General features: G+C 43.3%; 1 protein-coding gene across 4 annotated transcripts in view; it reads right to left on the bottom strand.

Moving 5' to 3' along the window:
- The window catches only part of GRIA1 (glutamate ionotropic receptor AMPA type subunit 1), a 125,746-nt gene that overhangs the window by 46,111 nt on the left and 54,322 nt on the right, over positions 1-25,313 (bottom strand). For 3 of the 4 annotated variants that reach the window (XM_062587658.1, XM_062587659.1, XM_062587660.1), the window contains exons 3-5: positions 18,415-18,654; positions 16,770-16,954; positions 11,900-11,953 (exon numbers count right to left, since the gene is read on the bottom strand). In XM_062587658.1, coding sequence (XP_062443642.1) covers positions 11,900-11,953; positions 16,770-16,954; positions 18,415-18,654 — 479 coding nt within the window. The remainder of the gene's footprint in view (positions 1-11,899; positions 11,954-16,769; positions 16,955-18,414; positions 18,655-25,313) is intronic. The other variant, XM_062587661.1, reaches the window with a different exon arrangement.

The following is a 25,313-nucleotide window of genomic DNA, read 5'->3' as shown; positions in this document are numbered from 1 at the left end:
TATCAATAACAGCTCCTTTGCAAGAAAGCTAGCAGAATAATGAAAAAATACATCTCAGATAATACTTGGATAAAAGCATCAAAATTCTCAACAAACATTTATTAGAAAGAATTATTCAGTCATCTCTAGCTTTTATGCACTCAGTTACCAATGGAGAGGCATCCTTTTCAAGTTACAGTTTGCAGAAAAAACAAGTCCTAAATAATAAACTTTCAGTAGGTTAACAAGTACATAGTCAGTTAGCTTGCCAAAGGAGCCCCACTGTTAGAAAAGACAGGTATAGGATTTACTTACTTGGGAGAAACAGACATTTTTTGTACCTCAGATTACTGAGGAAATACATTTCTTTCATTTCTCTACTATTTTTCCCTACCACTTGCCCACCTTATGCAATGAACACAAATGCACAAATATACAGGTATATTGGGGTGGTGGTGTGGAATTGCTGTCATCAACAATTCACAGTACTTAAAAAACAACTGCTGAAACAGTTCAGTCAAATCAGAGGCAAATTAATAATTAGAAAGGCACTATAAGCAAGGTCACATTTTGGCCTCCCTGCTTTGGTTCTGTCTTTTCAGCACTCCAGATTTGAGAAACTCTTTGCTGTGTCCCCTTACCAAAAGCAGAAGAAGCGTGAACAGGGGTTTGCTCTCCAGCTTGGCAGTTGCACGGAAACAGGCAGAAGTCTGGTGTTTTCTTTCAGAGTACAGGCACAAAAGATGCAGCTAATTAGCTTCACTAGTATCATGAGAAACCATAATGCATGAGGGGAACATACACTATGCAGCTTTACCTTCTCTCTCCCCTCCACAACACACTGCTGCTCCACATCCTCTCCAGACACCTTCTGAACCTATTGCTAGACTTCCCTCTCACACCTTTTCCCAATACATGTGATGACACTGTGAGTTAAAAAAACAAATCACACCCCTCCCACAAGAGACTGATTGGGTTTCCAAAATGCTCTCTGTGCATGGGTTTGGGGTGCTAATTAGCTTATTAACATTCAAAGTCAGGGTCAAGTCATTAGATGGAAACTTGTTGAGGGAGCAGATAGTTTGCTATGAAAAGACTAAACTGCCCTTTCACATCAAGGTCAGACCAAGGAAGTCACAAGTGACACAAAAATGTCTTTAGAGACTTTCACACTTTTCCCTCCTGCTTGTTGTAAGCAATTTAGCATCCTCTTACTAGCTTAGGATAGGATGTAGATGTACAGGTGCTGCAAACATGATTTATTTTGTTTCAAAGTGCAGTGATTTAGGTAAAAAAAATGCACATAGTGATATTTTGTGAGTATGTATTCCTTAGAATGCTGGTTTAGCCCACATCAATCTTGTTTGTAACTGCTAGCGTAAGGGTTTCAGAAAGCGAGAACTGTGATTAATGAACAGGAAATGCAGTAGGATAACTGTCCTTGACATCTTAATGCATTTCAAGCCAAGTGGTTTTTGACATATAGAGCTCCTAAGGTTCAGTAAGAGGAACCTCACAGGTTGCCAGCTGGTTATTCATAGCTAGGACCAAATTACACTGACATTTTGCTCCTGGGAGGTAGTCAGAAGAAGAAAATCTGTCAAAAGAAACTACCGTGCAGCTACTTGAAGTTTGTGCCACCAGCTCCTCCTTAGAAGGCTGACAAAGGCAGGAAGAAAAGCCCAAGTTCACAAGATAATATGGATAGGATGTTGTGTCTATTGTCCTTAACCTCTCAATGAGAAGATTTAAATGGGAAAACTCAAAAAAGGTTATGACACTAGTGACTGGACAGCAATGGTTGAAAACACTGTCTTTCACTGTTTTCCTCAAACCAAAGGTTTTGAAGCAGGTATTCAATGATATTCATCAGGATTCATCTTATAAAAAATTTTAAATTAATGTGACTAGACAAAAGGAATGAATTCTTCCTGAAGATTATATTAGTTTTCCCCTCAAGTCATTTTTGACATAATTCAGGTTGGTTAAAAAGCATGGAGACCTCTAAAGTTTTCCCAATTGTTTAAAACAGATGGGACTAGGGAGGATGTCATCTAACCTTGAGTATGTCTTTGCATTTCAGCTGTTATCAACTGCTGAAATAACTGCTTTCACCTGTTATCCCTCCTCCACATGCCCCAGTACAAGGTTAGTACAGGAATGGTCCTAATTACAAAGAAATTTTAATCACTGCACCACAGAAATCTGCTTAGAGCAGGGCTGGGTGACATGATAGCTAATCTGCCAGTGTAATGTAGTTGAACTGGAAATACCACTGGTCAGAAATTTTAGAAACCAGTTCCCAGTGGTGATTAATTCTTGCTGTCTAAGATATAAACAAGAATATATATCAAATGTTACACAAATTGTCTTTTGAAGGTGTTTCTATTCACAAAGTGGTATCAGGATTTAAACATGCTTATCTATCTTTCTGGAATATCAGTCAAGGCTTGCAGGAAAGATTAAAACAGGAGAATTACAATACTTGCAAGTAAAGAGGCCATCAATCATCCATCATCTTGTCCTAACTATAGCCACATCTTAGAAAAGGGGACCTTTTATTTAGTTTTCAATCTATCTGCTTCAGAATTCAGAAAATAAAAAACAGAAGGTTGTGTTTGTAACTGAGTCTGCAAAAAATGAGAGATGGAGATGAAGAGAGCAGCTGTCCCATCGGGGATGTAATTGTCTAACCCGCTGTGGGATATTATCACCAGTTATTTCACCATTAGCAGATTTAGCAGAGAACAATAACACTATGTGAGTAATAAATACAATCTGTCATCCCTAATATTAAAGTTTTATACAGCACAACTCTATGCGAGTACATCAGCAGAAGGTTTCCAGGGAATTTGAGGGCTGCAGAAGCTCCCCTTGGCACCGCAGGTCTCTGCGCGCCTGCAGTATGGCTTCCCAAGCCATGATGGGTGTGCTGGTGCATGGGTCCCTTTAGCACTGGACTGCATCCAGTCCTGGGCATGGCAGCACAAATATTAATTATGTAAAACCTCACATTACCAGGAAGTACTGAGGGAAAGAAGACATAAATTGATGGATGCTTCTTTTACCTCAGAGAAGCAGGCAATAAGAATATTGAGAAACTGGATCGCCAAGATTAAAGACTAAAATTTGTTAACAGATCAAGAGGAGGAAGGCAGTTGCAACAGACATTTGTGACAGCCACAGCATAAGTGAACTCTGAAAGAAATGCAAACATATATACTTATCCAACAGAGAAAGGGCCTAAAAAGCAGGAAAGTTATCACTCTAGACAGTAAGATTGGATGGAAAAGACTTATTGTTTGTCATCAGTAAACCACTAAGGAGACATTTCACTCCACTGCTGTGAGGCAGCAGACGTGCTTGCAGCAAGAGCTTCAGTATCAACCAATCTGGAAAGGAACCAGCACAGAATTGCTTCCCTTTGCCATCAAATCAAAATGAGTAAGAAGTGGACAAGTACTGGAATGAAGTATTCCCTGGGGTCTTAAGGACCAGAACTGTTCCAGAAATGTGCTAAAAAGTATTAGAAAAAGCCAGCTTTGCAGTTATATCTATTCATGGAAATGGGCAGAGTCCCTGGAATCAGATGGAAGTGGCCCTTCTGCAGGTTCTTTGGACCTGAACTGCTTAGGGTCTGTCTGTTGGTCAAGCAGGTGTCTGGCTTCAGCTCCTCATGTAGGACTGTGTGTCCCTGAGGAAACTGGAAGAAGAGCAGGAATACAGCAACTCACGCTCTAGCACAGACTCGGTGCCAACACCCTTGGGAAACCAGGTGCAGTAGAACTTGGAGCCACCATGTTAGTCCCCCAGTCCCCGAATGGGGCACTGCCAGATGCAGGAACTCCAAGGAACACAACACTTCAGCAGGCTCAGCCCACTCTGGGAGGCGATGAATCCGGGCTGAAAGGTACTCTGCATCTTCAGCCCACTGTGCCTGTGGCAGGACTAGCAGCCCCCAGATTTAAATTTGCTTTGCAAAATCAGCCTGGCAAACCAGGGAATATGACCTCCTGTCTTGCATATGCCTGGAAAATGCTTGGTTTCCTCTGAAAGCTATTGAACTACGAGCTGACGATAAACCACAGAAATCTGGGCCCATGAGCTGAGGCAGCTGCCCTTCTCCGTGCCAGCTCCGACTTTCAGCAACTGCAGCGCACCATGCAGACAACAGCCAGACTTGGTTCAAAGGACTTACTCTTTAACCCATACCATGGACTATTCTCTCTGCTTTAATAAACCTTGCAAAGAGATTACATGGAGAAGTCCTGCTGTTAGTAAATAATATGGACAGCTGCTAAAGACCTTAATACCTTCAAAGGGCAAAAGGAAAACATGGCTGTATTGGGAAGAGTTCCTTCCTCATTGTGTTTTCCTTGCTGTGTCTGTTCTTTATGCTGTGCTTAAACTGAAATCGTTTTTCAGCCAGAGGTTGTTTACTATCCCATTCACTGCTGTGGTTCCTGGGAGAGGTGTCAGCAAGTCACACATTTATATTCCTCTCCACTGCTTGTGGGCTCAGTCATCAAAGGCAATGCATAATGCAGGAAGACTGATGACTTGAAATGGGCCTCATGAATCCATCTTGATTAACCAGCCCAGGAAGGATCTGCCTTGAAAAGAAAGTCCCTGAGAAATCAGCCAGCTCCTTATTTATACCCAGAACATCATCAGGAGGTGAGACATTGAGTGGGCAGTGCAGGCTGCTGTCAGACAGTGCAGGGAAAGCCCTCATCCTCTCACGCGTGACCATCTTCGTATCTGCCAACATCACTTAGGCCCCTGCACATCCTCTTTCACCCTTGTCTTTAGCTGCCGCATCGTTTTAAACCTCTCCGTCCTCACAGGGCACCAGCAACACCGGGCAGCACTGCTTGTCCTGTGTGGGAAATGCAGACATGAGCTTACACAGTGAACTGCTGGAGCAGGAGAGCTGCCTGGCCTCTCCCATTCCCAGCAGTGCTGCAGGCTGAGTCCCTCTCCTCCATCCCTGCTGATCTGCAGGATAACAGCAGCAGTGGTGGAGCAGCTCACTTCCATATCTTGTCATATCCTGACATCAACAGGCAACAAGCCACAGCTTCAAATTCTCTCTGTATTTCAGTAACTTGGTATTAATTGCTGGCATTTGCCCTGCAGGGCACCTCCTACAGTGTAAGTGGGCCTTTGAAGCTCTGCTAACAGCCAGAGAGGCCTGAGCTCCTGGCAGGCTGCAGCTGCTCTTCCAGAAACTTTCATGGAGCCCAAACAGAGCACAGTTCAAAATCTCAGCACCTTTACTTTAAGTCTTGGTTTCTCCTGAGAGGTGGACCTTTCAGAGAGTCTCCTTGAAGACTGCCAAGTTTCTGAGAAATGCTGTTATTTTTTTCTCTTCCCTTTGCATCTTATATGTCCTCCAGATCTTCCACTGAGACTGATAATGCTCGTTTCTGACCAAGGACACATAGAAAATGCCCCTTTCTCTTAGACAGCCTGGAGGGGGCTTGCTGGCTGAACCAAAACACAGCCCGCTCACCTCAGTAATAAGTGCACTGTCCTCAGAGTAAGGTTTCTCAGTCCTTTTCCGCCTGGGATTAAGAGAATGGAGTCTACTTATTTTATTTTTATGAACTTGTGTCCCACACTTAAATATCACTTGGGCTTCTCTCATTGGTGTGAGTGTCTCCATCGCTCCCAAAGTAGGAGCTGCAGGAGCTGTGAGCACAACACTCCATTACAACTGCTCTACTGTTACGATGGGAGGGAGACCACAAAACTATTTCAGTTTAATGCAAATTAAGAAAGATGGATTAGAGCATTATGCATAGAAGCTTATAATTGTTGTTTTTATTTCTTATGGTAGAATTGTCTCCAGGAAGAGAATATTTTTTCATTGCTTAGTGAAATCTGAATTTCCATTCAAAAGCGGTTTTGAGGTAATCTCTTCTGCTGTGCATGGCTGTCTTCTTTGTTTCTCAAATAGGGCAGGAGGAGCAAGAGCGAATTTAAACAATTCACTCAAGTTCACCTAGAAATCTATGGCAGCATCAGGAAAATGACCTGGCTCTCTTTAAATGCAATGCATGTATGGCCTGCCGTGCCAGATTGCCTCTTGCTAACAGACTTTATAAGAAACTTTGCAAAACAAAACAACTGCTTCTGAATTGCTGTAGATCAGTTGAGTGAATACAAAGTGACTCCTGTCATTCCAAGGTACTCTGCATCATCCTGCGGGGAGTGCCGAGTGGAGTGTTTCCAGACGGAGCATTCCTAATACACCAAATTATCTTCAAGCTTGACTTCTCCAGTAAAGCATCATTCCTCACTCCCATCACTTTGAATTAAGAAGGAGGGTATGTCAAAAAGAGCCCATCTGCTCAAGTCTCGTTCCAGCATGCTTTCCAACAGGAGATGACTTCTTCTTGTCTGTAGAATTATTAATATGTCAAATCCTATTGTGGCAGCAAAACACGCAACTCCTCACTATAACAAGGAACCAAATGAAGGAGAAAGAAAGTGAAAAGAAAGGTGTGAGGGGACACCCTGACAGAAAGGGTCCCAATCCTGTGGTTTGTGGAGTCTGTTTTGTGCTGGTCTATTGGTATCAAGCAAACTAAGTCTGGTGAGGATCCACACTTGAAGGACGCATGGCTGGAAATGACTAATAACTCGATTTTGTACAGTTCAGCAGGAACAGGATTTTGTATGTGTGATGCTATTGCTTGCATCAGCCCTGTCCTATGGCTGCAGAATGTAGTGGTAATAAATGATCACATAGATCTTAGAAACCTCAGTCCAGGCAGATGGACAGACTTCTAGGTGGAAGTTTGTACTTTAGAGAGCTTTCAGAGAAGAAACTGATTTAAATGTTTGGGAAACATGCCCTGTAGTGACAGATTCCAGGACCTCAATCACAGATATGATTAAGGGATGAGTTGATCACAATTTATAAGTATCTACATAAGGAACAAAACATCACTAATAGACTATTCAGTCTAGCAAACAGAGACATAAATTTGGTGGAGGAAGCTGAAGAAAGGCAAGTTCTGAGCAGAAATAAGCACTGATGAAGTCACCATGATTAAGATACCATGGATTTACAAGTTACTCCTTGCCAGATCAGCCAGGCTAATGGATTAGAGATTGCAAATGGAGAGGAAACATGTTAGCTTAACAACCTTTTGCTGAGATATAAGGAAACCCATTTTTCCTTCCAATGGCTGTAATATAATGTCAGTTGCTCACATGATGCTTAGTAATTTTTTTAAGCCACAGTATGTCACTTACATTTATGAGCCCTCATTAGCTTCAGCAAAAGTCCTTCCAAGTGTTCCAGTCTATCATCTCAGGTTACCATGTCTTAGCCCTGGTGGTGCAGAATTTCTCCCAAGAACTCCAATTCCATTTTCAGGGAAAAGATCAAAGAAGAACATTTAAGCTACAGGTGAACTGAACTAAACCCGTGGATTTTGTCTCCATCCTGTGCTAATCACTATACTGGAAAACTGCTGCACTGGTAACCTTTGAAACCATCACAGCTGCTTGCGAAGTGAAACTCTGTCCATGGCCTAACTCAGCACTGACACATGCTGATATAAAATGGCATAGAAAAAAATGCTTACCTTTGCTAACCAACACTGTTCTTATCTTTTCTCTTCCCCGCCATCCTAGCATCAGCAAACTTGTACACTTATCTATTCAATTTCAAACCAGAGCATCTGCTAAAAGAAGAACCTGGACTAATGCTCAAGGGAAAAAAAAAAAAAAAAGAAATCTGAAACACCATATATGGCAGCTGTCCTTAATACTTTTCTTTTAAAGACAGGTCACAGGAATGTCACTTATTTTAAGATAAAGATTTTTCTCTGCCCAAGAGAGCTGATGTTCTCCCATTACTGACAGTAGTCAGCCTACATCCCTGGCATAAGGTGAACAGATATATGAAGCCAAGGTTATAGGGAAAAAGGTTGCAACATCAAAAGAAAGGAATCCCAGAAGTTTCTAAGCCTGCTCCTCTGATAGTATTGACTGTATTTTTTCCTTTGTGGTTGCTAGACCGATGCTCTCAAAGGCTGAGAACAAAGCTTAGAAAAACAAAACCCACAGAAACAGCCACTTCTTAAACTTGCCGAACCTCTTTGAGCTCTAAAAAGAAAAACAGAGAGAGCAGGGAGAGGAAGGGAGGGAGAGGACTGCAAAACCCTTATGCTGGTATACCTGACAAATACGCAGACCAGCAGCTAGTGAAAGCTGATTGGAGTAACTCTAGTGGGTAGTGGCTGAGGATCCAGTTTTCGGGGGTTTTGCAATAGCCATTGGCATTTTGTGTACAAATAGTTGTACTAGCTGATAAGTCTCAGAGTCAGGGCATCCCCAGCTGCACCTCACCACTCCTTACCTGCAAAATCAGACCAGAAGCAGAAATCACTGCAAAAGGAAGCATGTGCTGACCTGGTCAGTTCTGCCCCAAGGAGAGGCAGGAACACTCACATGAACCCTTCCCCTGTCATTGTCATTAGAGGAAATCCTTCCTAGGACAGACCTTCGTGGGATGGGCAGGGCTGAGCAGACAAGAGAGCCCATATCTTCAACAGGCATAGTTGGATTTAGAGGAGGATGTTTGTCCGTGGCCTAAGGTGCAGAACAATTTCATTTTTCTTTGTGAACACAGAAATGCTATTGTTTCACCTTGGCAACAGCAATTCCACTAGAAAAGAAAGCTGTTCCTACTAAGAAATACTAGCTTTCATTTGCTGCTGCTTGTCAAATTCTGCTTGGTACTCTACTACGGCTTTCCTGACAGCAACCGCTGGGCAAACAGCCATTGATTAAGAAAAGCTATTCCCTCCTTTTGCTCAGGAACTGCCTGTGACCAAGCAGCAAGTCCCATCTTGTTCAAAATGCTCTTTTGGACGATTTTGGTAGGACTCATTCAGCCTATGCATTTGCTAATGAACTTAATTGCTTTGAGTTCCTGAGGCAGCACCAGTTTGGAGCTGCTACAAGTGGACAGTACTCTGTGTTTTGCTGAGTGTAAGCTCTGAACAGGCATATGACCAGAAATTCCTAACATATACTTCAAATGTGCCATTTCCTTCCTCCATGGGGAAGGGCCCCAAGATTTAGATAGTATAGCAAAGAGGCAGGTCTTGAAAATTCATCCACTAGCTCTAGCTAGTGCAAGTAACCAAGCAATGGGCAGCCACGAACCAGCTGAGGTTCCCTTAACTTGCAAGGCAGAGCCTGTCCCGACTAGGGAAGGACTCTTATGTTCACATTCACAGGGCGGAATGAGACTCTAAAATCAGGACTCCATCAGTTAACACAAGGAACAAGAAGTCATTCTTCTGGAAATCTTAAGGCATTTGCAGTTTTTAATTCTTAATTCATACTCTCACAACTCAGTACTCTAAACTGTGCCACTTCTACAAAATCAGGCTGGCTTCTATGTGTGTGAGTATGCATATGCGGGTATATGTGGGTGTGTGGGCAATGCACACTCTGTCCCCTTAGGACTCATCTGCAGGGGAAAATCTGGGGCATTTAAGGTCTATCCACTATGTATATGAGTCAGTGTGAATACATTATAGCATGTTACACCATCTGAAGGCTCTAATCCAGGAATGAGATGTCCTTAGGAAAGGGTTAGAAGTACCACAATTTCTCAAATTAGAGCATCTGCATTCTGGTTTAACCCTTCCAGACACTGACACGTTCTGACAACCCCTTACAACATTCCTCACCATCCCCACACAGGGCAGATGTGCCACTTCTTTGTCCCTATGGCAGTCTCAGGAACTCGGGATTTTCAGAGCCCTTTTGACATTTTCCTTGCAGAATTGATGAGCAAGTAGTTTTCATGTAGGTGCAGTATATCAGAAAAATCAGAAACTGATTTATCTTTTGGTGTCCAAAACCTGCCCCCAAAACGGCCATCATAATGTTGAGGAGTGTTCCCTTTTTTTCTTAAATGGTTTTCCCAGACTGTTTGATTATACCCTCCTTTCTTTTACTGTTTTACATTCCTGTCTCTGGAGGTTGGCTCTCACACAATGCTGTGTTTTAAGTAGAAGGAAAAACAAAGAAAAGAGATTCTGGTCCTTTCATTCCCCTTCTTCTGCCCCAAAATCAGAGAAGCACCAATAATAATAGCTCCGGGGGTCTTGTCCAAACTGGGAATGCTGTAGGAACCCGTGGCTGGGACAGAAAACTGCTCCCGCTGAGCAGCCTAGGAGGCAGAGCCTTGCTGCAGAGGGGCTGAAGAGCTGAAAAGCCTTTTGCTCTGAGTTAATTATTTATAATCCATATTGGCTGAGTATGCAGCCTTCTTCTAGCCAGCTCTGTCCTCTCAGCATTTATGAGGGCTCAGAAAAGAAATTAAAAATGAGAGAGGAGTGCTGAAAGTGGGAGAGAGAGGTATCATAACACACAGGGAAATGTCCTTCATAACTCTATGACCAGAGTATCAGACAAGCTCATGCCTTTAATGTATTTATCCTTATGAAACTGTGCAGAGAGAAGAGGCGATATCATTCTCATTTACCCTTCCATGTGGGTACACATAAAAACAGCCTGACATGCATACCCCTACTACTCCAGACAGCTTCCCTGCTTCTCTTTCATGAACGGATTTGCATAAATCTCTGATGACTGGGGCCCTAGCTTACAGCAAATAATAATTTTTTAAAAATTAGTAACTGCAGTTACTGGCTGCTTTGCAACTTGCATGTCTCCCCCTGCACAATATAACATTTTTAACTTTGTAATTGTAGGGTAGCCAGGGGCACAGAAGTGCACAGTCACTATCAGGACATCGTGGGGTAATTATGCGGCCATTTCTATCTTGCAAATTGGAGTTATCTTGGGACTGAGAGAAGGATAAGGGCAGCAACTGCTTGACTAATTGGTAGTTTAAAGTTTAATCACCCAGGCCCTGATGTAGTGCCTGGCAGCTGCAGCTGCAGGAGGGATGAACCGCTCCAGACCCTGCTGCTCCAGAGCCAGTGTGCAGCTTACCACGTCAGGCCACCGTGTCCCTGCAGAGGGCATGGGCAGGACCAGAGCTGAAGGAGAGCCCCCTCCTCCCCCCGCCAAATTCCTGCCTTGCACAGGGGGGTCCTCTTCCAGAGAACAGTCCTGATGCCAGGATGCCGACAGCAGCGTGAGCTGCACTGCCATCACAGATGGACCGGCATGTCCAGAGAGGAGTCAGTGACTCTTCTGGTAGTAGCACTGAGTAGCAAATCCTCCAGCCTCCCAGTGAATTCTTTTCTTTCTCCTACCTCTTTCCAAACCTCCCTAAACAGAGAAATTCTCCAGCTTCCTTGGGGGGACAGCAGATGGCATCAGAAAGACATTGTGCCACTGCCCAGCACAGCACTCTGTCCTCAGGCAATGCCTCCCTGCATTACACACAGCTTTGGTTTACTGGCAGGTCAGAGGGATCTCAGCAAGTCCGTCATCAACAAGACTGCTGCTAGGGCCCGAGGGGCTCTCAGGATGGCTAATGGGATATGAAACACTTCCCTTGTGGGGACACACTGAAATGGTGTTAAAACTAGTAGAAAACGCAAGTCATTACCAGCAGTCAACAGCTTGATTGCCCAACTCAAATGAGCTGAGAGGCGATGCCAGGAGCCCAGGTGCCCAAGACATGCAAAAACTCCCTGCTTTTATTGACAGTTGTCTTAACTGTCTTGGAAAAGATGCGGTTTGAAATTGGAGGCAATGCTTCCTCAGAAACCTTAGAGATATCCTGGAAATGCTCTCACTGGCTCTGGATAAAAAACACCACAAGGAGTACGTAGCAAAAAATATCAAATTGGTGGATTAAAAACAAAGGCTTTCAGCTCCATAATTTTGAATATAGTGCTCTGCAAAAAATCAGTTAAGAAAGAAAACTCCAAGGAGAGAATATAAAAAAAGCAATACACAAACTCACCAGATTTGCCAGAATGTAGTGGTATCCATTCCCATTTTTTTCAAGCTTGATGATCTGCATGATAAAAACAAAAGATATTTAGCACAGACCAACGCAAGAAGTAGAGCTTCACCTATCTGACCACCATCTCCATTTTTTCCCCAATTAGACTGTTTGCATGGGGGCCCTAAAACATAGTAGAAGAATCTGGTTAGAAAAAGGACTGAGCTTTCAACATATGATATATGAGTAGCAAGTCTGAAATTAGACAGGACAGAACTCTCAAGCAGATTCCACAGGCAGGGAGAGCAAATGAATCAACATGTTTCCTAGAGAGAACAGTGCTTTAAGAAAGGGAAAGGGAAAGGGAAAGGGAAAGGGAAAGGGAAAGGGAAAGGGAAAGGGAAGGGAAGGGAAGGGAAGGGAAGGAAAAGTTAAACAAGATTTAACTAAAGGAACAAAATGGCGAGGAGACCTTTATGCTCATGGTATACCCATGTATGCTCTTGTCACCCCTTTCTTTCTTCCTGGTCCCTGGAGACATAGATTTTTATTTTCTTATATCAATACAACTGCTTATAACTCGGTAACTTTTGAAAACTTCTGTCAGTGAGCACAGTTTCTCATGTCTAGGTAGAAATGCACCACTTCTTACAGGCTTGTCTGGGATTATGGGCATATCAGGTGGTCCCAGAGACCAATGGTCCACCTTTGGGACTATCTGATGTGCCCATAATCCCAGAGATCACAGATATCCAGAGATCAGATTGTTTCTGTCTTTTCTTTTCTTCATTTAAAAAATACAGAAATAATTCATCTAAAATCACATTACACTTGTTGGCTATAAATTTCACTGAAATTCTCTTCTCTGACTTTCAACAGCAGAGTCAAATTCTTACCAGGTTACAAGAACCAGATATTGTCTGCATTTGAGCCAATTGACATACAGAGGAAAAAAAAAAAAAAAAAAGAAAAGAAAGGAGAGAGGGGAAAAAGCCCAAAAGCCCAAATCAACACCTCTTCGAAGCTACGAAAATACACAAGAATTGCAATTTTTTTGTTGAAACTGTGCTGTTTCCATGGGGTTTCTTTCCTGGCAACACTACTCCATAGTCGTATGAATTGATTCCGAAACTACTGGCTAAATTGCCAATGCTCAAGCAAAATCCAGCAAGGCCAGGAGGATCCTCACCCCCAGAACAATGATGCAAAGGACTAAAATATCTCTAACCTAGGGCTTCTCTCTGACACCAGTCTGGTAGCAGGTGTTTGAGAAGTGCCTAAACCCAGGGAGCACACAGACTGATCCTCCCCTCAAGACAGAGGCACTCCCAGCTTATCACTGCCAGCTGTTTAGGGATTTCCAAATGGATTAACGATTTGACACTTGCTTTGTGCAACTGTTTCATCTGCCTTAGCCTTTCACTGCTGGAGCACTCTTCTGTGTGCACTAAAACTCAACTAGTTCCCAGCATTGGTATGGGAGTTGCAATTAACTCCATTGAAGCCTTTGTTTAGTAGCAGTTTTTTATGCAGCCAATTTCAGCTCCAGAAGCTTCACTGCCCTGTGGTTCTTCCCACAGCATGCTCAGCATGGCTTCTGCAGAGGTCTGGAGCTCTCATGAAAACCTCTGTTCTCTTACAGATGTATACCCTTATTATTGTTTCTTTTCCAGATGAGTATCTTCTGTGGCCAGATCTGAGAAGCAAAACAGAACCAGCTTGTCCTTTTCAATTCAGTGACTGAGATTCACCTTCGCAGCAAGTTCTGGATCTTGAGGATGGAAGAAGCATCCCTGGGGCATTGGGATGCCCCAATTCCCCATTTCTCCAGTGTCAATAATACCTGGCATTGGCTCCTTGTGGCCAAACTGTCCCTGTGTTATTTTAGTAGGTGTCAGAGTCAATGAACTAGAGAGGGCTGCTGTCCAGCTCTCCCTGAGCTGTTAATCTTGCAGCCCATCCACCTGAATTATGAGGCTTGCTTCCTGTGTTTTACACAGTTATTTGTGATCTTAATTTATTTTAAAATGCTTGCTCAGTCCTAATGTGTCCGGATGGCAGTAGCAAGCTGAGGTTATAATAGCATTTATCACTTAGCGTGAATGTGGTGAGAGCCTGTGCAGGGCTGCATGCTGATAGCTCACTTGGGCCACCTAGGTTTCATTACCTACTTCTTAATGGGCCAGTTTGACATCTATTAGAGAGAAATCCTCTCAGAGTGAAACAGTGGCAAAGGAGAAATACCAGTTATTCATTTTAATGAGAGACAAGGAAGAAACAATCTAGTGCTTTGATGGAATGCAACCTACTGCTTATTTATCTCATTAAGACTACACAGTATGGCCCTGTGGATATCCTGCCCTGAACCAAGGCCTAGTTCATAAATGACAGTTACCTCAGCAAAGATAAATCATGCCCTCAAGACATGACACAGAGAAATCTCTGAGAAAGAAATCAGGTCATTTTCCCACATACCATTAACGCCTTGAGTGCTGGGTCCTTCTACAGCTATGGTCTCAAGAACTGCAGGACCACAGTACTGATGTTGGCAGGGATTATTTATGTTATGTGTAGGGGTTAGGGAGAAGAAACTAGGACTACATGTAAGCATTGGAGTGTACATGTGAGTGACTGATGTTGCGCAGCGATCCTTAGCTCTTCTGTTCACCAGGGAGCACAAACACAGACACCAAAAGACAGATACAAGCTTGTCAGGAAAAAAAGACAAATGCATTAAAATATCCCTGAGAGGCTGAGGTAGTGCTTTGAACACCTCATACACACCAAGAGAGAGATGGCAAAAACAAAGCAGGGACATCTACACAGAGGTTGCTGGTGTGCTGAGCTGAGAGGCTGGCTGCCAGCCTGAGTTCAAGTCCTAGCTGAATCTTATGTGATAATTAGCCAAACACTACATTTGCCCCTTCTCAGCATCCACATATTGTGAAAGACCTGGATTCTCTGCTTACACTGGGGTAATTAACTACTTGGTCTCAGACTAAGGAGTTGGATGAGGATGGAATTGCATTACATGGATTAGAAAAAAGCTATATATAGTTGTATCCCTAACAGGAGAAGCCCTGTTTTACCGACTGGGCACAGAGGACTGCTGGAATTGTTCTGTCTTTAATAATGGAAAATACAACGTTTGCCTCTCCTTTCCTTGAAAATGGGTGCTTTTTATAGCGTTGCAAAATCATAAACACAAGACAGGGGATTTTATGTTCTTGCAAACAGCTTCAGTTAGAGGCAAACATAACTCTTGCTCCAGTTACCTGAAGAAGTTTGAAACCGAGGCGTCTTATCCTGTTCATATTTGACAAAATACATTAAATTTGACTATAGAACTTAACTTTTTATTAGACAAACTACGTTTAAAAAGACAGTAGAGTAGTTACAAAGAAAAGCACCATTAACCCTAGAAAACTGATATACCCCTATAGGAAAGCTTGCAGAAAAAGCAAATTCACTGTCTTGGACATGTCAAAATTTTTGCTGTACTGTAGCTACTCTGTGGTCAGAGAGAAGACTTGCACCCTCCAGAATAATCTGTTCTCTTTTTTATGACCTTTACTTGGAGGTTAAAAGCTGCTACCTGCTTCATTATTATTTATAATGCAGTAGCACCCAGAGATATCCAACCAGGATGAATTGTACTGGTCACTGAGCCGTGCAGCTAATGAAAGGGCAGTCCTTGCCCCCATGGTGAGCAGCTAAAGTGTAAGATCGGAGACTACAGGTAGCTTCGACAAAGCAATGTGGGAAGCACAGAGTAAGCGAGAGCCGATTTTAAGAAGTATGATAGTGGGAATCACAGAGCTCCAGCTGCTTGTGCTGTTATGCACTTTCTAAGCCATGTGGAGAGGGGAGTCCTGGCAGTGGGAAAGGTCTTGGCTGTAGCTGTGAAGGGGAAAGACATTATGGCTGGAATTGAAGAGGGGACACAACACTCTTCAGGTAGGGACATGCCTGTCCCTGGGTTTGTATTTGTCTCCTATCCACAGAGATACATGCTCAGGCCTTTGGGAAAGCTTTGAGGGAGGCATGGAAGGAAGAAGAGGAGGAAAATCTCGGCATGCATTACTAGGTGACCTACCTAGATTGAGGATGAGTAAGGCAGGGCACCCAACCACAGCTGCCAAGTCTTCTGCCATGTATCCCTTCAGCATCATGACAGTGTCACACTATTGGCCTTAAGATGACAAAACAGCCAGGAGATGGCTGGGAATGAATCAGTCTCATTTGCTACAAGGCACTACAGGAGCTAGAAGAACTCGATCTCCAGAGCTCGACTTGCTGCAGTCTGGATGCCCTGAGAGGATACTGGGCTCCAGCCTGCTCTTGAAATAATGCTCCTAAGGAAACTACAGATGTGCCATAAAGCTTCTCCATATCTGTCTTGCTGACAATGGTTGTGAGAATTTTGTGCAACACATGGAAGCTGGAGAACCAGAAGTTTGACAGTGCCAGTTCACAGTTCCATCCTAATTCAGAGGAGGGGAAAAACCTGAGGAAAACTAAGTAGAATAAGAAAGTGCCATTTTTGTGCAAACTGCTTAGAGGAATTAGCACAAAGCAAGCTCACTGGGGACTGAGGATTTAAGGATCTCAGCAAAGGAGTCAGACAATTAAGGAACAAGATCTCATAGAGCAGCAGTGCTCACTCTGTATGAACATATGAGACATTTTAGGCCTTATATGACTTTATAACACAAAGGAGAAACGTTTATGAGCTATGCAGCCTGCTGCAATAAGCACACATCACATCCATGACAACCTGCAGTGAGACACAGATCAAGCAAGAACGGGGAGGAGAACTTCTCTAGGAGAAACAACCCTTCCCATCCTGCATGCATAACCCTTCCCAGAAGACCCGCACCAAAACAACCTTGCCAAGGATGGCGTTCAGCCGTTCCGATTCACAATCCACCACCACCAGCCTTTCCTTCTTCCTCTCCAGCTCCTGGAAAAGCATGCGGTAGCCTTCCTCCGTTGTTGTCAGGATGTTCACAGCTGTCACCTGCCAGTTCTTCTCGGCTGCAGTGTCCAGCACTTTCTGTAAGACTGACAGCCCTATGATGGGAAGAGAGGGGGAGAAGACAGCAGAGGGAGAACCAGGGTTTACTTGTGCAATGGTATTTTTCCTTCTGACAGCCTGCATAGCTACCTCAAGCTGCGCTTCACACAGCATTGCAAAAGCTCAGCAGAACTGCAGTTAACAGTTAATAGTCTAGCATTTTACCCAAACACAGCTCGGCTAGAATTAATGACTCTTGCCTCTTCTATCCTAGCACAGGAAAATAGGATGATTCCAGGCCTAGTTTTCCTTTGTAATCAGCAGATCAGTCTCGTTGATCAGGCCCTGCTGTGGAATTCAGATAAGAGACTCTAATCCCAGTCCTGTTGTCTGTCACTGCCCAAATCACTTAATTTCTCTGGGCCATAGTTCTCTTCTCATCTTTGATCTGTTTAGGCTCTAAACTCCTAAGGTTAGGGACTCCCTCAGCAATCGCAATACACAATCAAATTCAGCATTCTTGTCTCTCCTGGCAGCATCTCATCAGAAAACTCCATTATTTTTAAAAGGATCTTGCTTAAATTACATACATAGCCTTCCAGAGGAGATATTACACATAGTCAGCACCACCCTGGAGTCCAACTAGACATCCCTGTCTACTGCAGACATTGAGAACATTCGGCATGCCCATGCCTCACTGCAACAGAAAGCAGGGTGGGATGCTTTACACCTTCTCCTCTGTTGAGTCATCTTGTTCCTGCAAGGGTTTATGTTAAGTTCCAAGGCAGTGACAGGGAATGACCTGCACCTACACGCTGTCCTCCATGAGCCCTCTTTACTCTCAGCTTCTAAGCCTGGAGTGTTAGAGGCATTTGAGAGCTGGGGAAACTTGGTCACAGAGCAATGAGGTCACCTGCCCAGTGCATGGTTTAGAAAGTTGGGTAATAACTTCTTTTCCTTTCTTTCTTTTTATTATTTTTTTTTTAATAAACAACACTCATTAACACAAGGAACTCAGAGTTTTCAAAACTACCTGCCATAAACACACACACATATCATAGCTGTATGTGCTCATTTGAGACCTTGATGTGCTCTCAGGTGAAACCTGAGCAACTGTTGTTTCATGTTCACAAATATGGGGCTGAAAGTGGACTTGAACTGGGCAGACTATTGAAAATAAGACATCTTCAATATAAATAATTTCCCTATTTGAAACCCAAACCACTCAAACATAAAATATTTGCCTTGTGCTGCTGTAGTGCAAGCCTGACAGAATGAACATAGATGTAGTTGGTCAGACTAGTGCTTTAGCTACTCGTGTCTCATTTACAGCCATGGTCAGGAATGGGTTTTTAGGCAGGGAATAAATAACAGCAAAGGCATAGTGTGACCCTTCCTTTAACATACCAACTCAGCCTCCAGCAACCTGCAGGAAGGGGACTTCACGAGGCAAAGACTGCATCTAGACCACTATGTTTTATTGCCCCATAACTCTCCCTGCTTACTTGTGACTTACCCCGGTCAGCATCATAAATGTACACAAACTTCTGCCAGCTGTAGTGTTCAATGACATTGATGAGAGCATCCTGGAGCTCCGGGCGAAGCTGAAGGACAAACTGGTTGGATGTTTCAACGGGAAAGCTGGGTGTTATGAAGCAGACATGCAGAGCCCCACAGAAGGATGTGAGCATGTTGACAGTCCGCCTCTCATAAAATCCAAAGATGGCATAGACGCCCTTGGAAAACTGTGAACAGACTGGTAGAACACAGGAAAGGGTTGTGAGAGGAGAAGGACAAAGAGGTTTGTCAGAGAAGTCACCAAAATAAATCTTTTCTTTGAGACGAGCTGCAGCATCTCCACAACAAATCATTTTCTCTAGGCCTGTGGGTTGGTGAATGCACCCATGTCATATGAGCAACAGGGTGCTCTGTTCTTGACCTCTACAGAGCTGCTTTATTTCTGATCAGCAGAAGGGACACGGGAGAGTGAATTCACTGTCCTCAGGGCTCTTTTGGAGTTTTGTGATGTGTTGTCTGAACAAGGGAATCCCTGAGCAGGAAAGCACCCTGGTACAGCAAGCCCTGTCTCCTTGGGATGGCTGCTCTCTGGCAACAGGAGCTGCTTTACTATGTGGGGGAAAGGTGGCTGCTCAGCGTTGCTATTGCAACCCTGGATTCATTCATGGAGCAGAAAGAAAGGGTTTGCACCACAACATTACCATTTATTGCCAGTGACTCTGGGAAGAAACCATGGGCTTGACCTCAGAAGCTGAGCCCATGCTGAGAGAGCATCTCAGCAAAGGTTCAGCTACCTTCAATCCAGCCACAGCATGGCTACTGCGAGATATGACCACCAGGCACAAGCTGCCAGCACTGAGGTCTCCAAGCCTCTAATATGTGGTACATGAGGGTACCTGGAGACACCTGTGTGGCTCCTCACAAGATGGCAGCAGGGAAGGCTGTGGCTGCAGTGAGGTGTGGGTGACGATCTGGGAGATCTCCACAGCTAAAACCCAGTATTGTGTGCCACGTGATCCAGAGGACAGTTGTATCTGATCTCATTAGTTAGCGCTATGCTGCGCAGAGAGGGCTGTCTCAGGTCAAAGGCCTTCTCAAGAGAGCACTTAATGAGATCATGGAGCTGCTGGAAAAATGCCTCGGGATCTCAGTGAGGCAGGGAGCTCACACTTTGGGTTGTAAAACTCAGTCCCTAAGACAGTCAGACTCGTTTAATATCACTCCTATTTATGGTACATCCCAAGTTATTATCAATAAATCTCCAAGCTGGAGGTGGTGGCAGTGGCAGCATTTTCACTATGCCAGAACTCCTGGCACTAGTGTTTCCTCCTGTTGTCACTCCAACTCTGAAGACCCTTGGCTGTGACATTTATTCTGACTCAACATGTCCCTCCCTGCTCCCCAGCTCCTCTGCCAAGTGCAGAGTGAGAAGTTGCATGCGACATTTTGGGGTCCCTGGCAAGCACTCTGCATTGCTTGGGAATCCTTTGACCTGATCTGAGCTGGTGGCTGCCAATACTGTATCTTCTGCATGTGTGGCAGAAGACAGGCTCCCTAACCGAGCTTGCTCTCTCCTTAGCTAGGCTTGTTCCAAGCTCTGACTCTCCAGAAGTCACCCCTAACCGTCTTACAGCCAGCTGAGATAAGATTGCTTTGTTCCTTACTTCTCTACCCCTGGCATCAAACACGCAGAGGGAAAAGCAAGGAAGCCAGCTGCCCACTGTGCAAAGGAAGCCTCAGCTTCCACCTAGCTGCCAAAATGAGGTTGATGGATTTTTGAAACTCTATGGAGTGTCAAGAGCTGAGAATTGTATCTTGTGACATTTGTGGGAATTTCTGCTTCCTTTTGGAGCTGAACCCAGATTTTGAAAAGCTCAGTTCAGCAGTTTGTTCCCACGATTATTCGCCCTCTTTTCACCATTCAGCATGTGTCACAGGCTCTCCAGCTGACCCTCAGGGTCCACAGTCTCAAATACCTCAATACCCTCCTCCCCTAAGAGCACTGACAGTTCTGTGGGGCAGAGACTTCTTGCAAAACACAAACCATGACAGGAATAAAACTCTCATCTTTTATTTTCACTGCAGTGTCTCTCTTTGCAATCAGCAATTGTGTCTGTATCAGCTGGAGTCACTGCCCTCATCACAGGTCTGACACATTCAGAAAGAAAAGTAGCAGATACGAATAGAAACAGTCTGAACATCATTTCCATGTGACTGGACCAGTGGGTCTAATGAACAGTGCGATATACCATATGTGAGAGATCAGAACATGATCTCTGGAGACCTAGACTTCAGATTCGCCAAATGATTAAAGTGACATTCTCAGGGCAGCTCAGCAATCCAGTGCAATTAAAATTCCAGACAAAAAAACTTGGCTAGCCTGTTTTGTTTTAAGCAAACCATGGCTTCCTTGAATTTTATCTTCTATTTGAAATGATTCTATTATTTTTTAGATTTTTTTTAACTCTGTAGCTCAGTCATGCTCAGCCAGCCTCCTACACTGTTCTGAGACATTCATCATTCCCAGCATTTGAAACAGATTGCATCAAAGATGCCTGGGAGAACGAACAGTCTTTATCATTAGTAAGTTTGGAGAAGAACCCTAGCTCTCACTATATTTTCAGACTAAGAGGGGCCATGGATGAGGTAGATCATCTGGGAAAAAAGACTTGCTGAGGGTTATCACCTGAGGAACAACAAAGAAACTGTCAATTAATATGGAAAAATAAAAAGAGTAAGAACTGGAGCCACTATTTGGAGATTAAATTTGATATAATGTAAAAGTGGTGGCCACACAATGATGTAAATCTCAGGACTATTTCAAATTACAAGTGTTCCAAATGTATTAACCCTGCAAAACTAAAAAGAAGCTACTTCCAATTTATTTCATGAACTAAGAGGTAGTTGGAATTTCTTACTATTTGCCTTAATTGTTTTATTAAGCAAATTTATTAATAATGTACTTCACTCGATTGCTCTAAAGCTTCCTAATACTACTAAGAATTGTAAACCTTGACTACAGGAAGCAAATACTTTAAACTACCTTTTCTGTTTTCTAGTAGGGAGGAAGCTCATCAGTTTCTCAGTAGTCATAAGTGTGTGATCAATGCCCTTCTACAAAAAAATTAAGAAGCACAGGGATAAAGATCACAGTGGAAAGTCTAGGAAGATTAACTTTTCTAATCAGTTGGGTTGTGATAATGCCACACTTTGCAAGCCTCATGCAACTGTCTGTTAATAAGTAGATAGCCACAGACAGGCTTTTCTTGAGAACAGTTACACTTAATCTGGTAATTAGCTCTACTAGTTGAATTTGGACAGTTCAGCTTCTGACATGGAAGGAAACTGGGTGAAAATCAACAGCAGAAATGTTTGCAAATCCAAAAATATAAATATGAGTGAAGAGTGTTTACTTGGATAAAAATTCAGGCATTTGTGATGATTTGCATGTGCCATTCTTGGCCCCTGGGCTGCATGAAGGGAAAGAAGGACAGAGAACATCTAATCTGGGCTGTAACTATGCTATTATTTTAAAGTGAATTTGCAATTAATTACACAAAAGTTTGGCTCTAAATAGGCCCTCAGAAAATATAGTTCACAGCGATTAAAAACCATAGCAACTACTACTGCATTCCCCCTGATCAGTAATGGCATGGTGATTTCCCTGCAACTGCTCACACTTGTATAACTGATTTGGTTGGGACATTCCCAGGATGTGTTGTCCCAAGCACTGCTGACATCCCATAACCCTTGTCCTCCAGGCACAAGAGCTCTTGCTGAGGCTTTCTGGGCTAGCACCCTCACTTTTTGCAGAGAGCCATTCCACAAACAAGATAAGGTAAAAGCAGAGGCTCTGGTAGCCAGTAAAACCAGTCATCCAGCATGGAAGCAGAAAAAAAGAGGGGATCCGGTTTATGTTGTTGCTGGGTCCCCTTTGCTAGATATCCATGCTAGATACTCATGCCCTTCCTTTGATCCTAATTGTCTACGAATCTATTCTAGACATCTGGTTGCAGCTACCATCTTCTCCCAAGTAAACATGAGAGCCTTTGCCTTTGGATTCTGATGGGGAAAAAACATGCATGTTTCTGCTGTCCTTGACTCAGGCTTAAAATCCTCAGATTCTGGGCTTTCTATGCATACACTCTCTGATTTCTCTTTTTACACAGAAATATTCAAGGTAAAATACATAAACCTGAGAGCAGGAAACACCGATTCTACTGAAAGCACATCCAGGATGTGACACCTACCCGGAAGCTGAAGAGAGATGCTCTGGCCACCTTTACAGATGCTTCCAAGAAAAAGAAAAAGACATGTCTACAGCTTTAAATTGCACATTTTCACTTCAGAAGAGGAAAGCACCAAAGCCATGTTGAGTCGATATAAATTTCTGGAAGATATTGTTTGGCTAAAGCTCTTAGCCAGCCAGGGAAAGAGCAGATGCACAAGACTGGTTTCTGCACTCACGACGGTCAAGGATATTTTGGAACTGGAGCTTTGATCTGGCCCATGTGAGAGGTAGATGCCAGCTATATTAGATTCTTCATTTGGATTTTAATAAAAACAGAAAGAAAATCAAAAATTTACTCTCAGAAATGGTGATCACAAAGAAGTGCTCAAACAGTCTTGGGATTGGAGGGGGAGGAAGGGCCAACAGGCTCTACAGAAGGATGGGAATGAGGATTTGGTGTTTAGGAGTGAGAATGGTGTGATTCTGCTGACAATTTGCAAACAGGACTGCAAAAAGAGAACTGCTCTCCCTGGACAGAGCTGGAGAAGAAGCCTGGTAGGAGAACCTGCAACTGCTTATCTGCCATTTCCTTTAGAAGTAGGATTTTCACCATTTCACTGCGTTTAAGGCTAGAAGGAGATATCAGATCACTTACACTGACTTTTTGTATCTCATGGACCATTAAGTTTCACCCAGTTAGCCCTGGAGTGGCTAATACAGTTTGGTGGAAGAGATTTAAGTTCTCTGGAGACTCAACTGTTATGTGCCTCTGTTAGAGAACAGGAGCAGAAGAGACAGTGCTAATACTAACAGAGGTAGAAAAACTGATAAAGTGAAATATCCCCAGACGTTCCCACAAACGACCCATGATGTCTGTTGCCAAAGGAGACAAAAAACCCAGACGGTCCCTGCCAGGCAAGCTTTAGAGTCCTTCCTGATCTGGAGAATGTCACATCAGATGAGCCTCTGGGAGAGAAGACTGCAGCCTCTCCATATAAACCATTCTTCTAATGCAAAACTGCAAATTTGAGGATTTTGAGCAAATAAAAATTCCTGCTCTCCACAGCCAAGACAGGCAAGGAATGAAAAGGGTAATTTGGAAATTCAGTCTCCAAGACAAGTAGGGATTACTGAAACCCCTCTCCCAAAACACACAAGCCATAGCACTTACTTCAGAAACCAAATTAACAGACGCCTTTTAAAAATCTCAAGATAAGTGTGGCCAGACTTTGAGTGAAATACAATAGTCATCTCCACTTACCGTCTTCTGCGAGCTACTAAAGACTATCCTTGCAATGCCTGCAGCCCCAATATCACAGTGTGGCGGCTCTTTCATCTGCCTGAACCTCCCAGGACAGAGGACCAAACCCCTCAATTATCCATATATGACCTTGAAGAAAGGCAAATTTGTTGACAATGGTGGTGTCAAGGAGCAGTTCCCATGTGTCTGTCTTTGCTCACTTTGAATGTGTGTGTGCTTGTGTGGGAAAGAGAAGGGGGATGTGCATGTGTAATGTATTTTTAGCATGCCCTGCCTGGAGGCGACCCTTACACTGTGATGGAGAACCTGACATCAGGTTGGAGAAGCCGGTGGAGTTTCGATGAAAGAGCGCTAGTGTCTGCTTCAATTAGGATCAGCTCAGCTTTCCTCCCAAATGTTTGTCCTCACAGTTCTCCAATGTGGCGTAGGTGCCAGAGCGCATCTCTTCAGCACATCCCAACGACAGCATGTTCCCACAGATTTCTCTAGCAGGGGAAAGCCAAACAGATTCTGCACTCCCCCATCATTCCACGTATGCATTTAGCTGACAGTAGATATGCCCCATATATTGGATCAACTGCAAATCAGGCGGATGTGATATCACAAGAAATACATGTTTCTATTATGTATAAAAGATACAGAAGTGTGGTCCCTTCCATCATTTTCCTGCGCTCCTGATGCTCCATCTGTCTTGGAAGCTGGAAAATAATGCTGATTACATCAAGATCTTCTTTCCCTCCCTCACATTTAAACAATACTTAACAATACAGACTTAAGAGCTGCTCATCACTGTTTCTGTTGCTAGATTTAATTTTTAGTTAGAGTGAAGTTTATTAATGAAAAATTAGAAAATAAAGAAGAAAATAAATATTTTGCAAAAACTAAAGGATCTAACAGTGATACAGAGACTTAGACTGAGACCTGGCTAGCAAATGGTAGGTTTTCCTTCATATCAAATTGGATTTGGGATACTTCTTTCTTGTTGATTGCTAAGTATACAGAAACACAAATGAAATAGCGCTCTTGTCAACAAAAATCAACAACATGGCAATAGATCTTTCCTCAGGCCTCTGAATTATTTGAGCACACTTTTGAATTATAATCATGGTAGTAGAAGATATGGGCACAGGAATTTGCAGTTGACTTTGACCTCTCTGTCAGTTAAAGGGCCCAGCTGAAAACCATAGCTCTTCCACTTCTGTACTTCACATCTTGAAAACACTTTGTCTTTTTCCACTACAATCTTGAAAAGTGTTTTTTACTCAGCCTCACTATAAAACAGAAGAGAAAATCCAAATATCAAAGGTCATAACTGGATCATTGAGCTTGTTGAAAAAAAAGGAAGGATGGAAAGATAAGTTGTTTGTCAAGACTTTCCCTGTTTGCTCTGCTTGTTTTTAAACAT

The sequence above is a fragment of the Rhea pennata genome, chromosome 14, assembly GCF_028389875.1.
Source record: "Rhea pennata isolate bPtePen1 chromosome 14, bPtePen1.pri, whole genome shotgun sequence".
NCBI lineage: Eukaryota > Metazoa > Chordata > Aves > Rheiformes > Rheidae > Rhea > Rhea pennata.
Note: the sequence above shows the minus strand (reverse complement) of the source record. Positions and strands in the feature narration are given on the sequence as shown.